The sequence below is a fragment of the Perca flavescens genome, chromosome 10 (genome assembly GCF_004354835.1).
Source record: "Perca flavescens isolate YP-PL-M2 chromosome 10, PFLA_1.0, whole genome shotgun sequence".
NCBI classification, from domain to species: Eukaryota; Metazoa; Chordata; class Actinopteri; order Perciformes; family Percidae; genus Perca; species Perca flavescens.
The window spans coordinates 27575730-27603308 of NC_041340.1; the positions used below are offsets into that span (position 1 = coordinate 27575730).

General features: G+C 41.3%; 1 protein-coding gene across 1 annotated transcript; it reads right to left on the reverse strand.

Moving 5' to 3' along the window:
• On the reverse strand, positions 1-27579 carry enpp6 (ectonucleotide pyrophosphatase/phosphodiesterase 6). Its single transcript, XM_028589343.1, has 8 exons — positions 27205-27579; positions 8868-9047; positions 7448-7559; positions 7060-7201; positions 6091-6270; positions 3181-3318; positions 2754-2877; positions 1-1474 (listed from the first exon to the last, which is right to left on the reverse strand). The coding sequence occupies exons 1-8, from the start codon at positions 27440-27442 to the stop codon at positions 1269-1271; spliced, it is 1320 nt and encodes a 439-aa protein (XP_028445144.1). The 5' UTR covers positions 27443-27579; the 3' UTR covers positions 1-1268.

Here is a 27579-nt window from a genome sequence, read left to right on the forward strand (position 1 = left end):
CACACCCCCACCCTCCACCTTGCCCCCCTCTCTCCTCCTCAATAGCATTTAAAGTTACAGACAGCTCATTGTAGGACTGGCTCCAGTGGCTGTAATTCTGCACCAAGACTGAATTTCGGTAAAGAGACTTCAGATACAGTATTAGGGGACCACTAAGGTCTATATAAAAGCATCCAAAGAGCACCATGTCATGGGACCTTTTAAATTTGTACACAATCGAAAATTAGATCTTGGAACAAAGATGGCAAGGAGGTTTACATTCAACAGCTTCAAGGTTACAAAACACAGAAATCAGTAATGTTTTATTTTATGGGGGTCTGTATTATTTTTCTGTACCATTTCCTAGGAAGTTTCCTGGAAAGAACTATGTAGTTTGGAAATACTTAAATTGTTCACTGTAAGAGCCAATTAGTGTCCTTGTTATAAATAGGAACCAATCTTTGGTTCCTCGGGTGCAACCCAGAAGCACATACAGTTTTTGACCACACGCACACCAACACCACAACACCACACAGGCATACATACAAGCAGTAATTTGTCTGGAAACCCATGAAGATCTCATGGAAATAAATGGAACCAAAGGTTTTAACTGCAAATAGGATTTGGACTTTCATTGATCAAAAAGGTAAAAAGGGCATCAATTACTCTACCCGTGGAACAGCACCTCAGGGGCTTAAAGCTTGGGCTCAGCCTCTACATTCACTACCAATTAATTGATTTCTATTAATTGGTTGTGTAACCTACACAGTTTAGTCCGAGAACAGCAGGTCAGCTGGACATAAATGTGAAATTTGTCTAAAGGCAAGCATACAGTGTAACATACTGTATATAGAGAATAATGTTTCCAATAATCGATTAATAATGAATAGGTTGAGTTTAAATGGAGCAGTTCTTTTCAAGAACACTCCTATTTTCCCTGTAGTTAGTTTCAAATGAGCTAGTTCTTTCCAGGAAACTTTGTAGAAACGTATTAGAAAATGATTAGGATTGTGCCCTTTAACCCAGAAATCAGTACCAGCCTTATTGGCCAAATATGTGAACACATACAAGAAATTTGACACTGGTATATATCGGTGATATACCATGTGATAAACAGTAAAGCACCAGAAACCCTGAACACTTGCATCACTGAATACAAGTCCTGCTGACATGTTGTAGCTCTAACTTTTCATCTTTCACCATGATTGACAACAAATGAAAATTGAGAGAAATTGCAGAAGAAAACAAAACCACAGGCAAAAACTGAAAATGCTCAGACATCGGACTGCTTAGTGCCAGAGTGCAAGCAGTACTCCTATCGCACTCATACAGCAGAGGGTTGTGGGCAGAGATGGATCATCGGAACTATTCAGTAAGTACTCCACCCGAGACCAGGACCCATTATTTGGCAAAGGTTTCACTCCCAACGTCCAGCACATGAGGTTATAGATGTCCACCGATCGAATTGGAGCAGCCTGAACATTCCGCTTGAAGTCTGGATGAAATGAAGTAAACGTAATTATATCTACGTCTCAAATGAATATCCTGACCACACCACAAACTAGAGACCATACTGACAGAGCAGCAGTACATGTCATTTCTCCTGCACAGTTCACACTCTCCTGTCTGCCACAAAACAAACAACCAAGACCCAGGCTCACTTGGGTTCTGGGCATGGAGGGCATAGACTGTAAAAAAAATAATGGACGGAGCTTCAGGGTCTGAAAAGCGAAGCCAATGCCGAAGTGCCTTAGAACTGTATTCTATCCAATTTCCAGCAGGGGGGCAACTCCTCTGGTTGCAAAAAGAAAAAAACATTTTCATAGGGAGTTTATGGTCTCAATCGCTAGTTTCAACTCTTTTTCTTCTTCAGTATGATGCTCATTTTTTAAATTTTGGTCCTGTTTTGTTAAATGATAAAGCAGGGGTAGCTTTGGGACCTGTAAATCAGCAAAGAGGCTTAGCAATGCTAACCATGCTAACAATGTGTACATTAAAATAGCCCTGAACTGGTTTTTGGGTGTTGTCCGTGTTTTCATCTTAAACTTTGTCCCTGTCATTGTGTGTTTTCACTTCATCAAAGTTAACTGGAACACTTTGGTTTGCCTAAAAATGGGTTGTTCAGTGTTCGGTAACGCCCTGCCAACCATGCTAGCTAGCTAACGCTAGTGTTAGCTGGTAACTTAAGGTAAAGTCTGCTGATGTTCTGTTCTGCCGTACACGCAGATGAACCGCAGCATTACTCAGTGGTCCGCGCCAGTAAAACTCCAGTGGAAGACTCGCTTCAGAAGGGTCGAAAACAACTTTCACTCTTTAGCGTTTAGCTTAGCTTAGCGTCATTGCAACCATAATCAACACACTGGCTGGGCTGTGTTATCCTCCCCAGCTCCACTACGTCCATTAGTTTTACTGTCTATGGTTCTGGGTCACATTTAACCCTTGTATTGTCCTACGTGTCATGGGGACTTGGTTAGTTCATTCACATTTTGTATTAGCCTGTCCAAATGCGTTCAATCGCAGCACGGGTCTCTGGGACCCCCACCCCTGTGCCAGGTCACGTGAAATAACATCACATACTACGCAAGGGTCACCGGGGGGACCTGAAGGACAACACAAGGGCTAGACTACTAGGAGCCCAATGTAGCGTCTTTACACTGGCATGCTACAGCCTGCTTTAGACACACAGTGGACAACAGGAGGAGGTGGTGGTTGCTCGAAAGATCACAGGTATAAAACAATGCCCAGATTGTACTATTAAAATATGACTTTGTTACCAGGTCCTGATGCCAGGAAAAAGCCTCTCATGTCGAGGAACTCGTTGTCGTAACCATGCCAACCATTTTGCCAGGCTGAGGGTTCCCCGGAGTCGTTTTTCCAATATGGGAGATGTTCCTTGTTCTGGACACACACACACACACACACACACACACACACACACATTTTAACAAAAGATAGAGCAAAGTATGCAGTAATAAGTCTTCATTTTTGAATAGCTACTAAATGGTAACCTTCCATGGCAGCTAGATTCTTGCCATATCATAAGATCACGCATATATATCATATTGTTTTCTATCTATATATATGCTTGCATTCACTTCAAATGCAGTTGCTCATATAAAAAAAAAAAAAAAATTGCAGGTGAAGAGAAGAAGACTTTGTCCTAGTGAATGTGTTGATACAAGTGAAATTTGTATCCGTTACCTCGATGATGAACCAGCCTGGCTCAGCCACCAGCGTCAGGGGGGAAACAAACCTCCCTCCTTTGAAATGGAAACGTTCAGGGATCTCCTGTCTGGCATAGACACGCATGTTAGGGACCTGGGACAACGCGGCATACACCTGGCATAACACACAGATACACACAAACTGTTAATTTAACACCAAGCCTTTCTACAAAATATAGCTTTACTAACTAGTGCTAGCTGGTCAGACAGCTGCATAGAGAAATGTGTGACCTGCTATATATGTTCAAGAAAAATCTATACTGTAATTTGTTCGTACAATCAGTCTGTCCTTTCAGGATCAGGTTGATGTTATAATAATACCGGTATAAGGAAACATATTTGAAGAGGTCATCTCATTTTCCCTGAGCCAAGATGCACTTAAAAAGGAAGACAAGGAAGGAATAAAAATAATAGAAGCCTTTTGGCCAGTAGAGCTGGGCGATATGGAAAAAATCTAATATCACGATATTGTTGACCGAATACCTCGATATTGATATTGCGACGATATTGTAGTGTTGACAATTGCCGCTTACAAAAAAATATTTACTCAATGAGATTTTGGATAAATAATCATCATTAATGTGTATATAATAACTAAGTGGGTTAAGGCAAATAATAGAAAAGCTAAAACCGGTAAATTCAAACAATTACATCACTCTATTGTAATCCAGCCATTAAAACCAGGAACACTGGTGTCTTATCACAATATTACAATATCCAAAATCTAAGACGATATCCAGTCTCATATAACAATATCAATATAATATCAATATATTGCCAAGCTCTATTGGCCAGCTACTAACAACAACGTACAGTACCTGACTGCCTGAAAAGGATGCAGATTCGAGCTGAAACCCTATCACAAAGACTGCTCTGCTCCCCATACAGGTTAAAGAGGTTCAACATGGCCTTCAGGATACTCCGCAACTTCTACAGGTGCACTATGGAGAGCATCCTGAATCTTTACTGTCACTGAAGCATATCCCTGAGCTAGGGGTGCATGATATATGGACTCAATATCGTTATCGCGATATCACGTTGCGCAATATTATATCAAAAGTGTGCGATATTTTGTTTATTTTGTGGAGCGCAGCGTCCCGTCCGTTGGCTGTGTTTGAAACGCTATAATGATCAAGTCTCATTGGCCAGTCACCGTGCCACTTGCACATGTTGGTGCACGTCAGCGCATAGGTCCACTACGTGACAAATCCTATGGAGCGTACTACGTGACGTGTGTGCACAGACTGACAGGGTAAGTGAAGAAAAAGATAAAGACAAAAAAAAAAAACTCAACAAATCAGAGAAGCGAAAGAAAAGAAAGGACCTAAAGAGAGAGTGAAGGGAGTCAGTGGAGCAAAACGTTGCTGAAATATTTTGTTCCGATGCTTTCATTGACTCTCTATGGGCTTCTCCCTTGACTGTATGCCTCAACGTCCCCCCTGATTGCCTGCAAGCTTTTCCTGACTATACGGTAATTTCTCTACTGTGCGAAAGTCGCGTAGCTATGACACAATCGTTAGCCTATTTTTACAAAAAACGTCTGCTATGGAGCCATAAAGTGAGATACAAGGTAATGGAGCCTTTTATACATTGTTGTGTTAAACAATGGACAAATAGAGTCTTTAAACGCTTCAGATGTAAAGTTATTCGCTGTCAAAGTGACGCCAAAATGAATGGGAGTCAATGGAATGCTAGCTGAAGGTGATTGCTTGATAGCCTCAGAATTTCCTCATAGGAGGTACGCTTTCTGGATGCTTGCTTACCCCCTTGGTTAATACGCCAGAGCTAGCCAATCAAGCCTCGCTAGCGAGTGCTTTTGTTAGTGGCACAAAGTAGGACAAGAACTCAAAGAGACACACCAAAATCACCAATACTATCAGGTACTATTTGGCCAAAGATATGATGCCCATCCATACAGAGGATAAAAAGGCTTTGAAGAAGCTTCTGAATGAACTAGACAAACAGTTCCCAAATCACCAACCCGTATCTATTTCTCACAGGTAGCTATCCCACAACTTTATAAACAGTTCAGAAAGGCAGTGCAGGCAGAGTTGGAGTCAGAAAGATTGAATATTTTTCATCAACGACCGACCCAGGGTCCAGCCGCACTACGGAGCCGTACATAAGTCTCACTGTGAACTATATTGTTGTGAATCTATTTTGATGCGTTTTCCCATAACTTTTGTAATTTTACATATGCTAATTATTTACATTAATATTGATATCGCAATATTACATTTTGTCAATATCATGCAACCCTACCCTGGTTGTCGGGCAAGAACCTTTTATGTCCAGAACATGTGTTTTTTTAGGAAATGCAAAAAAAGGCTAATTTGAAAACATTTTATTGAGCTATTTACATCAGAAAAAGTCAAATGAATACTCCTCGTCATGGTTTAAATATTTGTAAAACCCACAGACAGATGTAAATGGTGACCAATAGCGTTGACTTATGAAAATAATTTAAAATGACAAAATATGGAGATAAGAGGTTTCTGCCTGACAGCGATATCGTCCGGATATCACTGGATGACTCGCTTCAGAAGGGTTGAAAACAATTTTCACTCTTTAGTGTTTAGCTTAGCTTAGCGCCATTGCAACCATAATCAACACTGGCTTGGCTGCGTCGTCCTCCCCAGCTCCACCATTTCATCAAGAAAATCCTCCCGACACAAGATGGCAAAGGCCAAATCGCCAATGGGTGATGTCACTGCTTCTATGTCCATTAGCTTTACCGTCTATGGTTCTGGGTCACATCTAGAGACTACTAGGAGCACATTGTAGCATCTTTACACTGGCATGGTACAGCCTGCTTTAGACACACAGTGGACAACAGGATAAGGTGGTGGTTGAAAAGGCTAATTTGAACACATTTTATTGGCCTCACCTCTTGGTACTTGTTATCTTTGGGCCACAGACTGACCACTGGTCCCCTGTCCATCATCTTGACAATGGCTGTCATGTTGATATACTTGTCCAGCTCAATGACCTTCTCCATCCACTGGATCTTTGTCATACCGTGGTCTGAAAACAGCATAATGTTCAGCTGGTTCACCATCTTCTTCTCCTGCAGAAACATCACAAGCAACAGAAGCAGTTGAAAAATTAAACTGCATGACAGGAGAAGCAGTAGTAGCTGTATATTTTATTAACAATAGTCATGTTTCCATTAACGTATTTTTAGGCGCATTTTGAAGTACTGCATTAGGAAATGTTGATGGAAACGGCAAAATTTGAAGAAAAAAAATGTCCTCAAATTGAGGTAGTTTTTGCCTTTTTCGAAAAAGAGTTAATGCGCAGAATGGGAGAAGGAAACAGCTTTGCTGAATAAGTTGTGACGTAGCGAACTATAGTCCCGGTATCCATCGGATAGGGGAAGGATCGGGAAATGGGTCCCACCCAGTACGCCGTACACTTGTTGCGTGGTGGAGTTGTGGTGCGCTATAGCCTGGGCCCCAGCCACGTCGGGTAAATTGACAAATTGGTTCAACAGCTTGAATCGTGCGGCCCTGCACACCGCGTATACACATTGGTGAATGGTTGTCTCGCTGACACCAAACGTCTCTGCCACAACCCTGGATTCTGCACAGGTGGCCAACTTGTCCAATGCTACCTCTCTCCATTTAGCCAAAGAACTTAGCTTCTAAACTCTTTGATTTAGCAAGCCGGTTTGCAATCTACAACCACGTGTGACGAAACTACGCTAGTCTACGTCTAGTTTATTTGCTCTAAACCAGTTGATGGAAACGCTTCTAATTCACATTTTCTTTTCTTTTTTTGCGACATTTTAAAAGTTCGCTTAAAATTCGCTTGACAATTAGATGGAAACATGACTACAGGTAGGGATATTACTAACTTTGATTTTTCTGTTAAGAGTCTGCATAGCGAGATCCAGTTGTCGCACAGCTGTCCTGACCTGTTCAGATTCTGGGCCGAAGTGATGGCCCTCCACATCTATCTTCTCATAATATACTGCTGCCATGCCTGCTTGGCCCGACCTACACAAAACACACACACACACACACACACACACACAAATCTCTCTGGCTCGGTGTGTAAAAAAATATATTTTTTGTGGCATTTTAGGCCTTTATTTGCCCATGCTTATGCTACTTTTCCCCAGCTCTCAGAACGCAAGCTCAAAAGTATTTACTTTAATGCCATTCAAATCTCAAGTTGACAGCTCTTTTCCATGTATGGGCAAAAAGTAAGCCATGGGTCACATGATGCCATTGGGTTGTTACCTCAGGACATTGAGAGCATCCTCTATCGCATCTGTGAGGTTTTTCTCTGATGGGTTGGTGACGTATTCCTCACAGAATGACGGACGGACACTCAGAATCTCCACCTCGCAGCCTGAAGACACAACGTGATATCACTGCATTATTTACAGACGCTTCTTAGGATGGTTAACATCGCAAATAGTAGCACACGGGACTTGAAGTGAGTTCTTACCCCAACTTTAAACTTCATCATTGGGCATTTGTGCTCAGGACGCTGACTTGGTGGTTCAATACTAATAACTCTTCCTCTTAGAAATAAATAGAAGGAGGTCTTTCTACTTACTGGTGTTCCTATTCATTATATCATGGTCCTATAACTGCTTACATGCTCACATTTTTAGGGTGTAGAAAAACAATTAAATGTCAAAGACGTGGTGTAAACATCTGCAATCCGGAACTACAACAATATTTTCTCAAGGCAGGGACATTATATTCACAAAAAAATGGTACTACTACTGTAAATGAACATACATATATAAGAAATGCACTTTATTCACTTCATACACTTCCAAAATATCTCACTGTATAATACTGAAGGTCTGCCTATAAAGTTCCATGGGGATATAACGCCGAATGTACACATGATCCGAGTAGCAGCCTGCTGATTCAGGAGACCCCTGGGCCAACCAAGCCCCAATGGCCTCTAACTTCAGCTGGACAGCCTCCTTCATTGCTGGTGTCCACCAGCAGGTTTTTAGGCTGCCACACCCCCCAGGCACCAACAACCTTCTGACACAGGGCCAACTTGGATTCCAAGTTTGATACTTCAACCCAGGGCTAGGAGGGGGGCCCAATCCATTGGGCTAGAGTTCTGTCAATCTGACAGTTGGGATTTCCAATGGATCACAGTACTGTTCACAGGCTGCCTGTTCTGCCAATTTTCCCAGCCCTTGTCACATGACCAATTTATGTTTCCATGACGACTATCCAAATTTCTGATACCATGGAACTAGCACTGGATCTGTTTTTTTTTAAGTGGCAGACTGAAACCTATATCATTACATTGTGCTTTATCCTATCCAATGTTTCCTATATTTCTAAGCAGATGTTCTATGATGTATTCTGAAAAATGCCTGAAAAAATCTGAAAAAATTGCTGATTATTGGTCCCCCCTGTGCCACCCCACGTTAAAAAGAATCCTGGAATCATCCCTTACCCCCAACCTCCAAGTTTCAAGTTATTTATTGTCATGTGCACAATAATTACAAGAAGCAGTTGTTGGCAAAGAAAACTCCTGGATCTCGGGCTCCCTCCAACAATGCTCATTTAATATGTATTAAAAGTACACAAGTAAAAGCAAAACGAGAGCCTTGAAACGCTTTCTGTGTAGACAAGCCTTAGCCTTCAGCTGAGTGTTCAGGTTAACATTGTGTGTGCTCACCCGGCCAGTAGTACATGAAAACCTTCTTTCCCAGGTTTTGCAGGGTGACCCATAAAGGCTCTGATCCATCCCACCAGAGAGGCAACCGACTGTCAGGGTTGACCCCAATCAGGAACTCCTTCTTGGAGGCTTCATCCCACATGAAGTTTCCGGTCATCTGATGAACGTCACAGTGACGGCCTGACAAAAATCAACATAACAAAAACAAAATAGCTTAGTCTGAGCATCCAAAGCCTAGCTATTATTGTTAGTATTCCTCTGTACCATAGAGTTCCATTGTTGTCCAAAAACTATTAAAACCTGTGGGGAGAATTGTACGATTACACAATCAACGCTGTATAATGTTTTGAACATATTTACTGCATGTGTAATCAAGTATTATTTCCCCAATGGTTAATCATTCTCAGTGTGTGCCATGTAGCCCCACCCGAGTGAACTGTTATAATTAAGTAACAAGTCAACAAGAGGGCTTGTGGAATGTGTATCTGACAAAGTGATTGGTTTATTTAGTAAATTAGAACCGTACAGTTGCCTCCAAGGGAGGTAACAAAAGGGTCAAAGTCTAATACTGGGAAGAGACAGCTAAAGTTTTGTTAGTAATTAATATTCTGAGAATGGATAAGAAATCCTTTTGGCTTAAAGGGGGAAAAAAACAATAAAGGGTACAAGAGATGGAAAACTTCTCTTGGGAGTGCACTCTTCAACAGAACGTTTTGTTCTGAGCATTAATAAAGTGTGACAAAACTGTAACAGATTTTTGTCTTGTTCCTCTTTTGTTATCAGAAATTAAACTACATGCACGTTTTTGATGAAGGGAGGTGTCAATGAACTGGATGCGTGCATGTGTGTGTCTCCAGCCAGTGATAGAATGTGCTCTATCAAAACACACACATCAGCACATCATCAGGGGGCAGGCTCCAAAACTCACATCCCGTTGGCCAGGATGGGCTGTTGTTTATAGGGCTTAGTAAGATAGGGAGGTACAACACAAAGGCATGCCTCTCACACACACACACACACACACACACACACACACACACACACACACACACACACACACACACACACAACCAATATCCATTTCACCGAGTCATCATCCTCAGTCAGTTATGTGTTATGTTTTGCCCAACGACTTTTGTTTTGTCCTTTCCACCTTCTGACACACATTAGGCTAATCTAAAATATGCACATGCTTCTATCCACTCAGTTACATATTTTGATAATAAATACATCCCAGGAGAAATATTCTGCATAATTTTGGATTTTCAAGAAATTGCAAAGTTCCACCGATTATCAAGGTTAGATTATCTTATTACCCTGTTCGCATTTTGGTGATTAATCAGAGCAACACATGACATTGTCACAGTGGCGGTTCTATGGGGGGGCCAAGGGTGACCTGTGCCCCCCTTAATATTAAGCCTCGACCCTCAAAAACTTTGGATATACCAAAAAACGTTTTCAGCACCAGTGCCAGATCCCAATCAGAGCACGACATCTATTGCCGGAAGATACTATCAGTAAAGTAGTGTAGAAGGAGCAAGAAGCGAGGGAACAGAAGAAGAGATCAACGAAATGGCAGAGTTTGAAGTTAGCATCGAACGCGACAAAGAGTGGCTCAATTTCGAAGGTGGAGGAGCTACAACTAATGGAGGAGAATTGGAGAGCTAGCTAGCTAGCAGCGGTAACAGCAGAGAGTAGAAGCCATCAGGCAAGTGTTATTTAAATAAACTCCTGGTGTACTTACAAAACAAAAAATGGGGCGGGCGCTTTGGCTCGAGGTCATGGTGCAAAGGACCCTAGGGTGAAATTACTCCGAACCATCCCTTTAACGCACGTGTCAAACTCAAGGCCCCTCGCAGATTTTGATCCGGACCACATATCAATTTAGGTTCACAATAAATTTTGGCCCACCTAGTTTTTGTCACTTTTGCCGATGCTTTTGGTAATTTCACCCTGTTGCTGACTGTTTTAGGGCTTTATGTCGACCAAACTATAAGGGAGAAGGCTTTATAAGACATGCAATAATACAGTCAAAGATATTTGACTTTTTCAAAATGAAAGCATGTGAATAAACTCTAAATGTCTGGCCCTTGATGTGTTCTTATTTTCCAATATGGCCCTTAGTGAAACTGAGTTTGACACTACTGATTTAACGTGATCAGAAAATTGCGTTGCCTGTATCTTTTTTCACGGCAAACGCGCGTGTGTTGAAGGCACTCTCACAACAGCTGAAATGTTGTGTTGCGCACGGACGTAGTGTTTAAACTTTACGGAGAAATATTAAAATATTGACTTCTTTTGAAATAAGACCTTCCAGTTTTGTAAGTTTTGATTAGTTTTTATATATTAAGAAAAACACAAATATTGATCAGGTGGTTGCGAAAGAGGGCAACCGGGGCAACCGTTACTGTCGAGCCCTGGATTTAATCAAAGTAAACAGTTGATGCATAATGGCATTGTTTCTAGGCTTTATCTAATCAAATATCTGACCTGCTACAAACAAAGGGCTGCAGGGATTCAATGAATAAAGGAGGTTTTCATAAAGGATAGAGCAGCCGTGGACAACAGATTCTATAATGTTCCCACTATAAGATGCAGACTGACAGAAAGTTCAAATGTAATTTTACACGGTAGGCCGGGCCATGTTTTTGAGTCTTAGGCATTTGGCACCTTTCAAGAGGGCAAGGCACACTCATTGATTGTGCTGTTTAACCGTGGAATTAGAGCAATTAATGCCTCATTTCTTTTCCCATATATCGGATAGTGGCCACCCTTTAAAATAAAACAACAAACAAACAACAATCTACCAACACAAACAGTAAGTCTCAAATATACAAAGGCTGAGTAGGATGGAGAAATGTTGTCAGTGACACACTCAGAGTGCATGGCTGTGGCTATTTGGAGAGCTGAAGTGTGTCTCAATTCGGATACCTCCGTGAGTGCACTTACAGGTAGTACACTGTGCACACTTGTGCAGTACATATACATTTCGAGTAGTGTTGTCAGCTGGCCGGAGCATTACCGCCAACTGCTGTTTCCCGGCTTGTTTTCTCACTAACTGACATCAGTATAGTGGGACTTATTGGAAAAAACGCATGTATATGTTACATTTGTATAGTTTGTGTTCAGCCGTTCCAGCTTCCTCGCCACTTTTACAGGTTTAAAAATACGTTGGTGGTGATGTAGCTTCCGCTCCGTAATAAAGATGGCGGCAGTTAAGTGCGAGTCATTTAATATTGAAGTTTAACAAGAGGAATGTTAAAGAGCGTGTAACTCCTTATAAATTATAGGGTTTCTGTCAATATTTTTGCCATGCTTGTGTGATAAAAACTTGTGAAGCTATTAATCTAAATACATGACAAATGCCTTCTAATCCTGCTGAGCTCTCAAACCCAGAGAGTTAAGGAAAGAATGTGGAAATGTGAACTCACGGGATGGCAGGAAATCTTCTTAACAACCTATAAGATAGGAAAAAAGCAATCTGTGTGTAAAGTAACAAAAAACACAACTTAGTCAGAACAAGAAAGGTAAACCAAAATGTGGCTTAAAGAGACTAATTCCCCCCCTTGCTAGCTTGAGTTATGTGCCATGGGAATACACACGCCCAAGCCTATGGACCATGGATAGCGTTAGCTTTCTGAATTCTATGAGCTGAGCGGGCTAAAAATATCTCCCTCTCGATGTTCTCATGAGCATCTCGTAAATTCATGGTGCATTCAAGTGCACCCCGAGAAACTCAAGCTGTTGTTTTAAAGTACCCTTCTGCCATCTAGTGGTTCTAATTTTTGTTGCTTCACAGCCATTGACTGGTGAAATAAGTTATTGTTATTACAATTTGTATAAATTATTTAAATTTGACCATATGACCTTATCAATAAACCACGGAAATGGTTCAGGCAGCGTTTAGGCACCGGCACCACTTTAAAGGATTGTTTTAGCACCAGTATTGGAAAAAACCTGAACGATACCTAACCCTAACCTACAATCTGTATCAGTGTTTTACAAAAAGCTTCAGCATAATATCTTTATGACCTTTATAATAAAGAGCACTTCCCTTAAAGTATGCTCTGTGTGGGAAGCCCACACCCCTATACATATGATGAGAACAGCTGATTTCAGGCAAGTGCAATGGTCACACTACAGCAGTCTGATGGCAGAAAGCACTTTGCGCTTCCCAAGTTCTGCTTCTCCAGGTGGGTAGGCAAAACATTGCAACTGGTTTCCACATATGAGGCTTTGGGGCGTTACAAGGCCCTAACACGACCAAGCCGTCAATTTTAGATAGCTAATACTGTAGATGACATAAATTAATGATGTGTCCTGGCTTACATTTTAGATTTTTTTATTTTAATTGCAGAGCTACGATTTAGCAGACCTTCAACACACAATCTAAAACTGATATAATAAAGACAAAGACTTTATTATACCCATCTCACAGACTGAGAGATTCACATGACTCATTCAGAGTTGCTGTTATCACTGTGTGACAACAGCAGCTTCAAAAGCAACGACTGCTGGTACTGACAATATAATTCCCCTAAAAGTGACTGCAATAGAACAATAACTAAGTGAGATTGGCTCTGCATTATGACAACAACTAAAAGGTTGACTCCATGTTTTATCTATGAATGATGCTTTATTACATCATCATGTAGAACTTTTCAATCAAACTATCAAGGCCAGATACATTCACCCACATTAGATTATGGTCAGAAATCTCAACCCTTACACACATCTCTTATCCATTCTCTAGCATACAAAAATATATACTGTTTTGTAAAGCACTCAGAGTACAACTCAGTAGTGAATAAAAACAAAAAACATGCAAAATGACTTATACACTTACAGTATCTTTATACTTGGCATATATACACAGAAACAAACTACAAGCCCGCAGTAATCCGTATCTTGTGTTGTTACTCATTAACACTCATAACTCATTGTACAGCCCAGCTTTAAATATAACAAGATCCCAGCAACTAGTGGACCATCTCTACAAACATTCAAAGCACAGAGACAGCAATACATGCTGAATTGGTACTGGGAACAGTCCCTGTAGACTATGTCTGGGTTGAAAGCATGCTATAAGACAACAGCTGTGGTGTTCAGACAAACAAGGCACATTATAGGGCTGCACGATTATGGAAAAAATCCTAATCACAATTATTTTGGTCAATACTGAAATCACGATTATTTTAAAATGATTACTCATTGACTTTAGGAAAGATGTTGCATTTACTTTACAATAACTTTGAATGCACCACAAGGTTCACCAGTTTTAAAAGGACCCATGGCATGAAAATTTCACTTTATTTTTAACATTAATATGCATTCCCCCAGCCTACCTATGGTCCCCCAGTGGCTAGAAATGGCGATAGGTGTAAACCGAGCCCTGGGTATCCTGCTCTGCCTTTGAGAAAATGAAAGCTCAGATGGGCCAATCTGGAATCTTGCTCCTTATGAGGTCATAACAATCAAGGTTACCTCCCCTTTCTCTGTTTTGGCCGCCCAGAGAATTTGGCCCCCCCATGAGAGAGAGACATCATGGCTTTCAAACGAGCAAAGTGGCAGTTGGTCAAGGCCACACCCTCCACCTTGCCCCCCCCCCCCCTCCTCAATAGCTACACAGAAATGGCACATACTAAGGAAAGCTCATTGTGGGACTGGCTCTAGTGGCTGTAATTCTGCACCAAGGCTGAATTTCGGGAAAGAGACTTCAGATACAGTATTAGGGGACCACTAAGGTCAATATAAAAGCATCCAAAAAGCACCATGGCATGGGAACTTTAAGTAAATGCAACATTTAGTCCCGTCTGTTTAGTTTTTCTGACAACAGCAGTGACCAAGTGCTAGTTTGTGTCTTTTAGCTCATAGCTTTAGCGGCAGATTGTTGTACGTCCTGCTGTTGGAATCCTCTACAATGAAATACAGTCACACTTTTACACCGTTTAACTGTCAGCATTTTAACTGTCTACGGTAGGCTAACGTTACCTGCTGCCAAGTGAAACGTGTTATTAGTGTTTACTAGTGTTACATGCAGCGATGCTTCTTTAGCCTCTAACGTCTGTTTCGGAGCATCAGAGAGCAGCACAGAAATTTAAAAATTTAAGTGGCACTGTAATGAGGCACCGAAATCCGCATTGCTATTGCGTCCGGCAGATAACGGGCATTTTAACATACACCGTTAACGTGAACAGAAAATTGCGTTGCCTTTATCTTTTTTCACAGCAAACGCGCATGAGTGGAAAGCAGTTGCACAACAGCTGAAATGTTGTGTTGTACAAGGCCCTATCCGGCCAAGCCGTCAATTTTAGATAGCTACTACTGTAGATGACATAAATTAATGATGTGTCCTGGCTTACATTTTAGATTTTTTTATTTTAATTGTAGAGCTACGATTTAGCAGACCTTCAACACACAATCTAAAACTGATATAATAAAGACTTTATTATACCCATCTCACAGACAAAGATTCACATGACTCATTCAGAGTTGCTGTTATCAACTTCAAAAGCAACGACTGCTGGTACTGACGATATAATTCCCCTAAAAGTGACTGCAATAGAACAACAACTAAGTGAGATTGGCTCTGCATTATGACAACAACTAAAAGGTTGACTTAGATTATGGTCAGAAATCTCAACCCTTACACACATCTCTTATCCATTCTCTAGCATACAAAAATTATTTAATAATTTGTAAAACACATGCAACATGACTTACACACAGTATCTTTATACTTGGCATATATACAAAAACAAACTACAAGCCCGCAGTAATCCGTATCTTGTGTAGTTACACATTAACGCTCATAACTCATTGTACAGCCCAGCTTTAAAAATAACAAGATCCCAGCAACTAGTGGACCATCTCTACAAACATTCAAAGCACAGAGACAGCAATACATGCTGAATTGGTACTGAGAACAGTAGACCAGGGGTCAGCAACCTTAGGCACGCGTGCCACCACGGGCACACGGGACCTTAACCAAAGGCACGCTGGCAATATGTGCGCAAGAGAGTTATTGAAGTGTTGAAATCATGGTTGAAATGCTGAAGCACTCTCTCATCCGCATGCCAAATTACAACGTTCACAGTTGCGAACCTGTTATTTACAGTAGTTTGATTGACTCATATCTCTGACTGGGAACAATACAAAGACTATTACCAACGGCTGCTGGGGCAGATGAACTAACGCTAGTCTTGTTACTGTAAGTAGGCTACATTAAAACCTTCGTAAGTTAAAAGCCAATACTTATCAATGCACTGACCTGTGTAGACATAGCCTCGTGAGACCGTCCTGATCTCGCGAGCTCCAGTTTTCCACTCGCAGATCAGTCTGGCATCTTGAGATAGAGAAAATTTGGAGCCATTCGCCAAACGACCGGGCCAATCAGCGTTGGTTTTGAGGCGGGTTTAGGTGGTGACAGATGGTTTATCCAATCAGCTAACCAGTATTTTCAGACAGTGGTAGCCCTAATTCTGTTAGCTGCTCGCTAATGCTTTTTTCTCTTGGATCCTTCTTTTGGAATATGGACAGGGAACCTGAAAGGGTGCCTTTTATTCATAAATTCTCGTTACACAAACGGCAAATATCCTTTACCGACATGCTGCTTGCTTGCTGAGCTAACGAGCTATGCTTTGCCTGCAGCAGCAGGGGCTTGTGGTAGTATTTTCATACGCTTCGTTGATCTGATTGGTTGATTTGGCCCGTCTATCACCAACATAGGTGATAGACAGATGGTTTATCCAATCAGCTAACCAGTATTTTCGCCCCTTATCAAAAGTTTTCCAACGGAAAGTTCCCAGATGGATATGCCGAGCAAATGCGAAGCAATTCATCTGGCGGAGTCAGGTTAGTGCAGACCGGCATAAACATGTAGAAAGCGATATTTCAATCTTCTCTGTCTGCTCAGTACACTCTTGTCCGCTGCGCTGTTTTACGCAAACACAGCTCCACTCTGCAAATAGCAAATCTTTACAAAACAAGCTAAAGCAAAATCTATCGGTTAGTAGTCTGTTTATCTTAGTTTGCAGGGATTCTTGAAATTTGGACAAATTCTTATGAACTTAAGCTGGCTGAAGAAACCATCCTCTCCGCTGGAGCGGTAAATATGGATTTATTATAAGACCAAAACAAATACATGTTGTTTACTTAATATGCACGTGAATGACACGTGAATGACGCAATCGTTATGTTCGTGTTCTTCATTCTTGATAATGATGCTGGTTGTGTTATTAGTTTGCCACAGCATCGTTTCATTGAAAATGAGGCATACAGGACCTGCTTATCAGTCCATTCATCATTAAAGCTGGGCTTTTCCACGTCAACTTTTCGCTTCAGGCTCTTTGACAGTGATATTTTTGTTAGACCATTTTCCACCAATCAGGATGCTGCATACTAAAACCATGTTTCCATAATCATAATAATAATATACAATAATAATAATTACAAGGTCCTGATTATGAGAAATAAATGTTATCAAATGTTGCTATGGAATAGCATGGAATTAGATTCCCTGGATATTACATTTTGATGTGATGTCATAATTAAACTTAATGTTGACATGGCACTCAACCAATTTTGAAAAGGGCACTTAATATCAAAAAGGTTGCCGACCCCTGCTGTAGACTATGTCTAGGTTGACAGCATGCTATAAGACAACCGCTGTGGTGTTCAGACAAAAAAAAGGCACATTATAGGGATGCACGATTATGGAAAAAATCCTAATCACAATCATTTTGGTCAATATTGAAATCACGATTATTTTAAAATGATAACTCATTGACTTTTGGAAAGATCCATCCATCTTCGTCCGCTTATCCGGTATCGGGTCGCGGAGGGAGCAGCTCCAGCAGGGGACCCCAAACTTCCCTTTCCCGAGCAACATTAACCAGCTCCGACTGGGGGATCCCGAGGCGTTCCCAGGCCAGGTTGGAGATATAATCCCTCTAAGAACCTGCTGTTGGAATCCAATGCTTTATCTAAACGCGCTGGGTCAGGACTATTGGCGTCACTTTTGACGCAGTTAGGTTAAGGAAAAGAAAACGATAACGGGACGGTTGGGTTTAGATAATCCTCGTAAAACAGGATTATCATCTGCGCATGCGCGAACATCTTGCGCATGCACATGACCAGAGGTGTCAAAAGTATTTACATTCATTATTCAAGTAGAAGTATAGATACTAGGGTTTGAAAAGACTTCTGTAGAAGTTGAAGTATCAACTCAAGCTTTTTACTCAAGTAAAAGTGTAAAAGTACTGGTTTCAAAACTACTTAAAGTATAAAAGTAAAAGTAATGTAAGGGGGAAAAAATGCCATTAAGGACAAAAGCTTAGCCCCCACAGGGGCCTATAGTGCACTGCCCCACCTCAACAAAAAAGGAAGCACCAATTGTATTGTTCTGTATGTTCTAAAATATAAAACAATAAAAAGTTGATCTTAAAAAAAACAAAGGAGCACAAGGCGACATTAAAGAACGGCTTGTGTATTGCTAAGGCCACAGGGTCAAAATTAAATGATTTATTAAAAATGTAATAACAATAACTTATAACAATAACTTATTTCAGGCTGTTATTTCAGACAACGGCAGCTACAGTCTGGTGTTACAATTTTAACCGTGTTTAATCCAGCTACTAGCTAACGGTAGGCTAACGTTACCTGCGGCCAACTGTAGTGTTAACTAGCGTCCCATGCGGCGATGTTTCAGTTCCCTCAAACGTCCATTTTTGGAGCATCAAAGAGAAGCGCAGGCATTTAAGTGGCACCTAATTAGGCACCGAAATCCGCGTTGCTATTCGGTACAGTAGATAACAGTCATTGGCACCGGTGCCCTATTAGCACCGGGTCTGTGCAGGTGCAATGGATCGCGTACAAACCAATAGGGTGTCGGAATGGTATATGTTTATACTTCTCATCCAACCACAAATAGAGCTCAACAGTCCCGCCCACAGTGGGTTCCGGAAGTAAAAATACAATGCAATTTCTCCATTGACAATTTGGAGTATAAGCCATAAAATTATAACCATCGATGGTAGACTTAAAACCAGCATGCCGACGTGACTAAGCGATTCTATATAATCATATAGACACCAAAAATCATAGGGCACCAACCTTGTTTTGAGATAAACGTCTTTTATTCGTGATGTCTTGGATAAGTACTTCATTACCCACAATCCTGAACAATCCCACAATCCCACAGTGATGCCTCTGATTGGTGGAACTCATGCTGGTGAGGAGGGGGAGCTGCCTGCACGAACCGTCACGAGGACTTACGACACTGCACGAATCACGATCTGTTCCACGCTTCTGCCGTTAGCCTCCGCCGGGAAGCTAACGTTAGTTTAGCTAACAGCTAATTCGGCTAACCGCTAGCTGACTGCTTGATTCAGTCTAAAATAACGTTAACTCAAACTTAACACTGGGTAAAGCAGGCTACAGCTGATGTAACAGCTGTTAAATATTTTAACGGTTATTTTCAGGTTTTATTTTAAGGGGCTTTTAAAGTTATTACATGCTGTCTCAGCTAGCGGTTACTCAAATTAGCCATTAGCTAAACTAACGTAGCTTTCTTTATTCAGTGGTGCGCGGTGTTTTTTTGGGATGACTAGTTCCTTCGCTCTGAAATGACGATATGTACACAGTCTTGTACCTTTGACTTTTTTTGGATTTTCTGTTTGTTTTTTCACTCGAAATGGTACATGTATTGTATTCATATGAGTCACGTACCATCTGGTTACCCCAAGGCATGGTCTAAAACTCTTAATGTACGGATTTTTCCAGACGTCAATGGGAGAAATTAATGGGAAATTTACTTCCGGAACCCAAGGTCTCTCAGAGGAGGGGCGGTACTGTTGAGCTCATTGACATATATAAAATGGACCAACAGATCCCGTTGTTGTGGACGGAGACCAGTGAAGGATATTAGAAGCACTTTTCCGGTGAGCGCTGAGCATTACTGCGCAGCCTCCAACTGAGAGAGACAACGTAAATGTGATGTGAGCAACCTGTCTGAAAGTTGGAAGTCTTTTGGTAGCTGTGCCAAGAGAAATCCCAATCATTCCGAATCTTGCAGAGACGGAGAGCGTAGGTATATGTAAGGAGATAACATAGTCACATGCTAATTATTGCTAACTAAAATGCTAGTTAACATTAGTAATCAAACCTAAACAGCTAATGTAAGTCAAAACTGCCTGCGAGCTTCTCCTGTACTACACGGTAATTCCTCTACTATGCGACAGTAAGTCGCTTGGTTATGACACAATCGTTCCAAAAACGTCTGCTACGGAGCCATAACGTGAGGTACAAGGTAATGGAGCCTTTTATACATTGTCATGTTTCTTTAGAAATAAACAATGGACAAATAGAGTCTTTAAACGCTTCAGATGTAAAGTTATTCGCTTCAAAGTTACGTCAAAATGAATGGCAGTCAATGGGATGCTAACGGGAGGTGATCACTTTGTAGCATCAAAATGGCGCCATAGGAGGTTCGAGTTCTGAAGCGAAGCTTACCCCCTTGGTTGAGCTCTATTCACTCTATCTGGATGGCGCGATTTATCTGGATAGGTTTTTTTTTTGTGTGTGTGTTTTTTTGAACGATGACAAGCCGGAATGAAAACAAGCCGAACTGAAATAGGAGTAACGAGGCGTAAACGTAAGGAGTAGAAAGTACAGATAATTGCGTAAAAATGTAAGGAGTAAAAGTAAAAAGCATGCTGTAAAATAATTACTCCAGTAAAGTATAGATACCCAAAATTTCTAGGTAACGAAGTATTTGTACTTCGTTACTTGACACCTCTGCACATGATGGATCGTGCAGGCAGCACAGATTGGTAACCGACACCCTCCCTGTCGGTACACGATCCGTTCTGCCTGCACGATCCGTTCTGCAAATGCGCAAGATATTACGGTTTACAACCTGCACGATCTGTTCCACGCTAGCCTATGGCTAGCCTCCAACAGGAAGCTAACGTTAGTTTAGCTAACAGCTAATTTGGCTAACTGCTAGCTGACAGCTAGATTCAGTCTAAAATAACGTTAAGTCAAACATTCATACGTATTAAAAGAATATGCTTACAGATATCAACTGGCGCAATAAACACATCGGGATAGACTAGTTCGGTATTTTTTTTGTTGAAAGAAAATATCAGTAGATAACGGCACTTTAGAAAATCATTTTTTAAGTAGTGCATTTTATATTCAATTCAATGTTTAATTTGTTCAATAAAAGAATGTTGAAAATAATTTCCTTTCATTTGTTTTAAATTCAAGAAGCAATTTGAGAAAACATAAAAAATGCATAACTGAGTACATTGTAATATCTGTTTATTAACGATATTCAACAACGTTATCGTATATCACATATTTTCCTTATATCGTGTTAGCCCTAATATGCACGCACCTAAGGATAGGCTCTACTGCAGTTTGGTCGAGCTGTTTTGTTCTAGCTTTTTACATTAAAGATTCAGCTAAACTTAAAGGTAATCTCCCCGGGCCCCTCCTTTCCAGCGTCGAAGTTCACCAGGGTTGCCAGGTTGCAAATGCTAAACCACAATGTCAATGTAGCTAGATGCTAACGTTAGACTTGCATTGCAAGACATTACTAAACAGTGCAGCAGAGATGCTACATGCTTTTATGTTGACGGTTATAAAAGCCTGTGCTCTCGCGGAGCTTTGTACCCTGCTGACAATCACATTATATTGGCTAAACTTAACAACAACGACTGCTAAAAAGCTTTGTGCGTGACTGACAGCCACCCTTTCTCAGCTAAATGTCACTGCAACAGCCGCTAAATTTTGGCAGGGGGGAGATTTTCGGTACTACTTCTTTTCAGATCCTGTTATACAGCTTGTCTATACACTGTACATTACACATTATGGTTGCATTACATGCCAGTATGTAACAAAGTGGGAATCATCTTATCACAACCTTGAAGCTGGCGATGGTAACGTTAGCCACAAGAGTATTCCATAACATAACTTTACATACATTGCAGAGTGACCTGTAGAGAACGTAAGCTGTGTCCCAATCCAACAAATAAGGCTGTTATAAGGCTGTTTTGACAAAGTTAAATTGCATGTATCCATTATGAAGAAGTCAAACTTGCGGTTTCTGTCATATGTCCATCACGGTGGTTGTAAACAGCTATGGCCTGCTTGCATGGTTAACGTTAGCAGTTAGCACGGCAGCATTAGCACCAGTCGGGATCACTTCACCGGATGTGTCACTTTTTTATTTTTTTGAGTAACTGTTGGGAATAATATTTCATTCCACATTCCATTCTGTGAGAACTCAGAAGAAAGTTGTTCTCAATCGTTTTATTTGTATCCTAAATTGCAACACTGTTTTTCTATCTGTGTGAGTGAACCAACCTTGGAACAATCCTTTTACCCATCCGGACTCTTTCCTATCTTACTACACATTACGGTAAGAGAATATGTATATCCTTGTGTGTCTCATTAAACCTTTCGAACATTGTGAACTGAACCCTGCTTCGTTCCTCTTTGTTCTCTGAGATCTTGCCGCTGCTTTCAGAATCTACTCACAGAGATCAAGCCAGTAGATGATAAAATTCAAACCAAAAAACAATCCTGATCGGATTTTTCACAACAGTAACTAACTTGATTACTCTTTATAATTAGATGCAAACACATGAATGTTGAAATGACTGAAAATGCCCATCCCTACTACGTTAGCAGTGACATAAACTAATGAAGCGCAACGCTCACCTGTTTATATGGAAATTAGCCAAGTCGGTGTCCTTTAGGACTCTAAGCCTCTAAGCTGTGTTTTACCACGTCTCTGGTCATGCAACTGTTTAGCAAGATGCTGAGGTTATTTTAGTTTGGGTAAAATTAATCTATCTCTGTTAATCCAGTTTGTTTGGTTGCTGCTTTAGCAAATATTGGCTTTAGCATTCTTGTCAGAGAAGATAGTATTTCAACTTAGAATGTTTCCTTAATATCTGATCTAATTTTTTGATTAAATACAGTAAATATATTATATTTGACCTTTAACACCTCCAGCATGAGTTTAAACACACCTACAGGAAGACAGGAACTCCAGAAGTTGGGAAAGCACTATACGATAACTCAATTGTACTGTTTTCCTAAATTCTCCTTGATTCGAGATTTTTTTTTTCTTCACGTAGTGAATATCAGTTGGGCTGCTCCTGAGGTTTTCCATAACAACATAAGTACGTCACAAGTTTTTAACTTCTATTTGCTATTTATGGCCTGTAGGCCTCATTGATCTGAGCTCATATAACTCGTTTTTGAGTTAAAAAGCATAGTGTATGGATTATTTTGGCTAGAAAAAAATACTCATTACCAACATATTATGGTACATATGGTACACAGACTGCTTTGTAGGAAGGAAATTTGTTTTTAAACCGTTTTAAATTTGTTATCTGTTGTGTTCCTGGTCGAAACTGATTTAATTAGTAAAGAAAGGACATAGGCCCTTGGCGCCCAAATAGCTCGGTTGGTGGAGCGGGCGGCCATGTGTAGAGGTTTGCACCTCGACGCAGCGGACCCGGGTTCGATTCCGACCTGCGGCCCTTTGCTGCATGTCGTTCCCCCTCTCTCTCCCCTTTCACTTCTTCAGCTGTCCTATCATTAAAGGCCTAAAATGCCCCAAAAATAATCTAAAAAAAAAAAAAAAAAAGAAAGGACATAGGCCCAAAACTACACATTACAAACATTACCGTTATAAAATGAATGACAAGAAAAAAAACAGCAACACAAACAGTAACCAAAAACGTTAAAATGTTCACAGTCTGTCAATCAATGGTGGTTACATTGTGTGTGTGCTCATGCACATGTTGGACAATTTGTGATGGTGGTTGCATGTGCTTTGCTTGGGAGCCGGGGCTACAGCCCAGATGTTTTTTTATGAATAGCCCCAGTTCTCAACTTTTATATATACACATACGTATATAAACCTTTTGTCGCATAATATGGTAGAATTTCCAGCTTACGAAATCATGCTATGTTTGTTGAGACCGTTGTACCCCAGGTCTCATGTCAGGTCAGTGTCCAACATAACCTCATAACCTGCCTCAGGCGGAGGAGTAGTTCAATTCTGTCTCCACAGAGACGTAACAGCTGTATGATAATACAGCGCTGCCTTATCCTGCCAAGGTCATGAAGGAAGTTAACACAAAACACAGGCCTGTTGAATTTGGGTTCTTGGAATCTTGTGTTTAAGGCACCGGCAATATCTTTGTTTCCATTGAAGATTCAGCTAAAGTTAACGCCTCCAGCATGAGATTAAAAGAACACTTATTGGGACTTTAGCTCATTCACAGTATCCCCCAGATTTAGATAAGTCGATACATACCCTTCTCATCTCGGTGTGTGTTGTAACTCTGTCAGATGCCCCCAGCGCTAGCTAAGCCTAGCACAGATCCTGGAGGTAAACGGTACACCCTGTGACTATACAAATCACAACATGTAAACAGGAACATGTTGACGTATTATTATTGGGAGCAGTAGGCTAGTTGGAACCGGTTACCTCCAGGATCTGTGCTAGGCTTAGCTAGCGCTGGGGGGGGTCAGACAGACTTACAACACACACAGAAATGAGAAGGGTATGTATGGACTTGTCTAACTCTGGGGGGTTAGTGTGAATAAGCTGAAGTCCCAATAAGTCGGCGTGTTCCTTTAAATACTCCTTCAAGAAGACAGGAACTTCAGAGAGTTGGGACGGCACGACACCATAACACATCGTGGTTAAACTGTACTGCCTGCCTGGGTGGCCTCTAGCTCACTCGGTTGAGTGTGCGCCCCATGTAGGCTGTCCTTTCCAGTGGCACAGGTTTGGATCTAGTCTATATCGATGATGTTTCACTTCTGGGATTGTTCAGGTGCCGCCGGATATTCCGCCGGATGTCCCACATTTGTCCAGATGTCCGTCACCTTCCTCTTTCTTTGTGTTAGCATTCTAAACTCCGGTGGATTTCTGAGGACTATGGTTAACTGCTCCTGAGATCTCTGCAGGGTAAATCCAGACAGCTAGGTAGACTATCTGTCCAATCTGAGTTTTCTGTTGCACGACTAAACCAACTTTTGCACGTACACATGTTCCACCAAAACAAGTTCCTTCCCGAGGCTATTTTGCAGAGGCAACGTAGCTCCATGTTGTCTCTCCCTTTCCTGTCTTTAAACTATCCTATCAATTAAAGGCCATAAGAGCCCCAAAAATTAATAAATAAACTGTACTGCCTACATTTTCTCCTCAAACTTTGAGCGCAAATAGTTTTTCTTAAACGGAGAGATGAATGGTGCACACACTACACTGACGCTCCCATAAGTCGTTTGTTCAAGCAGCAATAAGAACCAATATTTACGTTTAGAATGGTCTAGTGGCCAGAGATAAAATGGGAGCAGAGCAAAAGGTAAAGTGACAAAGTATAAGAGCGGCAAGTTCCGCCCTGCATGTTGGGCTGGTTTATGGCTCAAACAAACACAGGACTTCCACCAAGGAGACAGGGGTTCGGGCCCCGTTTTAAAATAAAAGTAAACGGCATGTTTACGGAACAAACGGAGCTAGGTCATGTTCGTCGTCACATGCGTAACTGGAAGTGAAGTAATGTCAGATTTTTACCCAAAACCACAATGTTTTACTAAACTTAACCAAGTAGTTTTTTGTGCCTTAACATAACCAAACTGTGCCTGTTTCACAACATTAACGTTGTGTTTAAAGCCGATGTCACTGCCCGATGTGAGTCGAGCGCAGATTTGAGTCGCGCATGCGTCACTTTGCGACGAGTGCAGATGGGAGTTTGCGCATGCGTCACTTTGCGACAAGTAGCCTACAAGATGCTAACGGCTTTTTGAGCTAACGTTAGCAATCAAACAATCATAGATAGCTAAAACGTTTTTGAAATGACTGCTGCTGCTGGCTACAAGTTAGCAATCAAACACAACAAAGGCTGTCACTTGAATGGCGTTTTGAGCTAACGTTAGCAATCTAACAATCATAGATAGCTAAAACATTTTTGAAATGATTTCCATCTTCTGTTATTGTATGTAAAGAGAAAAGTTTATTATTTTATGGATTTCACAAATTTCAGTAAGACACGTTATGCAGTAAACCGTTTAAATCTGAGTAATGCGCGACTCACATCTGCCCTCCACTCACATCGGGCAGTGACAGCCGAAACCATTGCATTCTCTGGTTTTAGATATAAGGACGGAAAATGCTTCTAGAGTAAATTACTCTAATACTCTTACTGTGAGTAAGCCTTTAAACCAACCACTCCTAAATATCATCTCAGAGCTGGTTACAGGTGCAGACTACTTGTTTTCATATTTAGCAGCTGAGGACCCACCTTCACAGGTCGGTGGAGAACTTGGGATGGCCAAAAAGAGGGTTTAACGGCTTGCAAAGTATTGTGCTGTCGCTGCTATCATTGGCAGCCGCCATTTATGGCCGACACGCTGCTTCTTATATCCCTGAGAACTGAGTAGGCCTACTGTTTTCTATTTTGACTTGCTATCACTGGTCCATGAATTTATGAATGTACTCTGACACCTTTAATATTTGTGTCCTTGTACAGATTATTTTCTATGTGGACATAAATAAATGTGTTAAAGTGTGTGTGTGTGTGTGTGTGTGTGTGTGTGTGTGTGTGTGTAGAGAGAGAAGGAGGAGCGCAATTAGTTTAGCCAGCTATGCAAGAAAGATGAAGTTGAGACAGAGCTATAACCTACTTCCTAACAGAATGCACAAAACTCCAGCCAGTTTAAACTGAACCATTCTGAATTGGACCACAACACCAAAACTAAACGCCAAAACACACACACACACACACACACACACACACAAAACACATGATATATTTCCACATATTGACACACGTACGCGCACACGCACAAACACATATACAGACACAAAGCACATGATATATTTCCACATACTGACACACACCACACACACCACACACACACACACACACACACACACACACACACACACACACACACACACACACACACACACACACACACACACACACACACACAGCAAACCGTTACAAAGCACATCATATAGTTCCACACACTGACTCACAACGCACAGAAAGAGAGCGCGGGTCTACTTTGTTTATTACTAGCCTACTGAGTTATTATTATTTTCATATTGTGGCTGCTGTGCATGAGTTAGGTTCTAGGTGTTATTTAATATGGTTGACATGGCTGTTCCTTTTCCACAATTGTTTAATTGACATGTTAACATGTTTGATCGTTCGCATCTTAAAAACTGTACTTTTCACTCTTGTAGCCTACTTGCTGTCATGCTGATAAAGCCTCTTTAAATGAAATTGAGATAGCCTACCTGTCATCAATGAGTAGTAATTAGGGTATGATAAACTCGGGAAGTCTGGTGTCATGTAGTCCACCTTCACCCCGTTGGCCACGAGCTCGCGAAATCCGGGTAGAGCGTGCAGGTCATCCATGTAGTCATAGCGGAACCCATCGATCAGAAACACGAGCAACGGACGGGCTGCGAGACACTGGTGCCCCGCTCCGAACAGCAGTAGCAGGGAGAGCGCGGCTGTGTGTGTCGGGGACATGCTGTGCTGGGGTTCTGGAAATGATCCGGCAGCTGTGTGGGAATTATGTCCAAGTCCTACGCAGTTAGTGACTGCGGCCAAGCCAGCCTCCACAAAAACACGGTGGGAAGCAAGCCAGCCCCCCACTTGTTTTGCGG

Bases quoted from the DNA above. Each gene is read 5' to 3' on its own strand.
- enpp6 (XM_028589343.1), bottom strand. From the start codon at position 27,442: ATGTCCCCGACACACACAGCCGCGCTCTCCCTGCTACTGCTGTTCGGA. The intron at 7,202-7,447 runs GTAACAACCCAA...TGTTTTGTGTAG, and splicing joins GATGCTCTCAATGTCCTGAG to GTCGGGCCAAGCAGGCATGG. The intron at 3,319-6,090 runs GTGAGGCCAATA...GTGTTATGCCAG, and splicing joins AAGATAACAAGTACCAAGAG to GTGTATGCCGCGTTGTCCCA.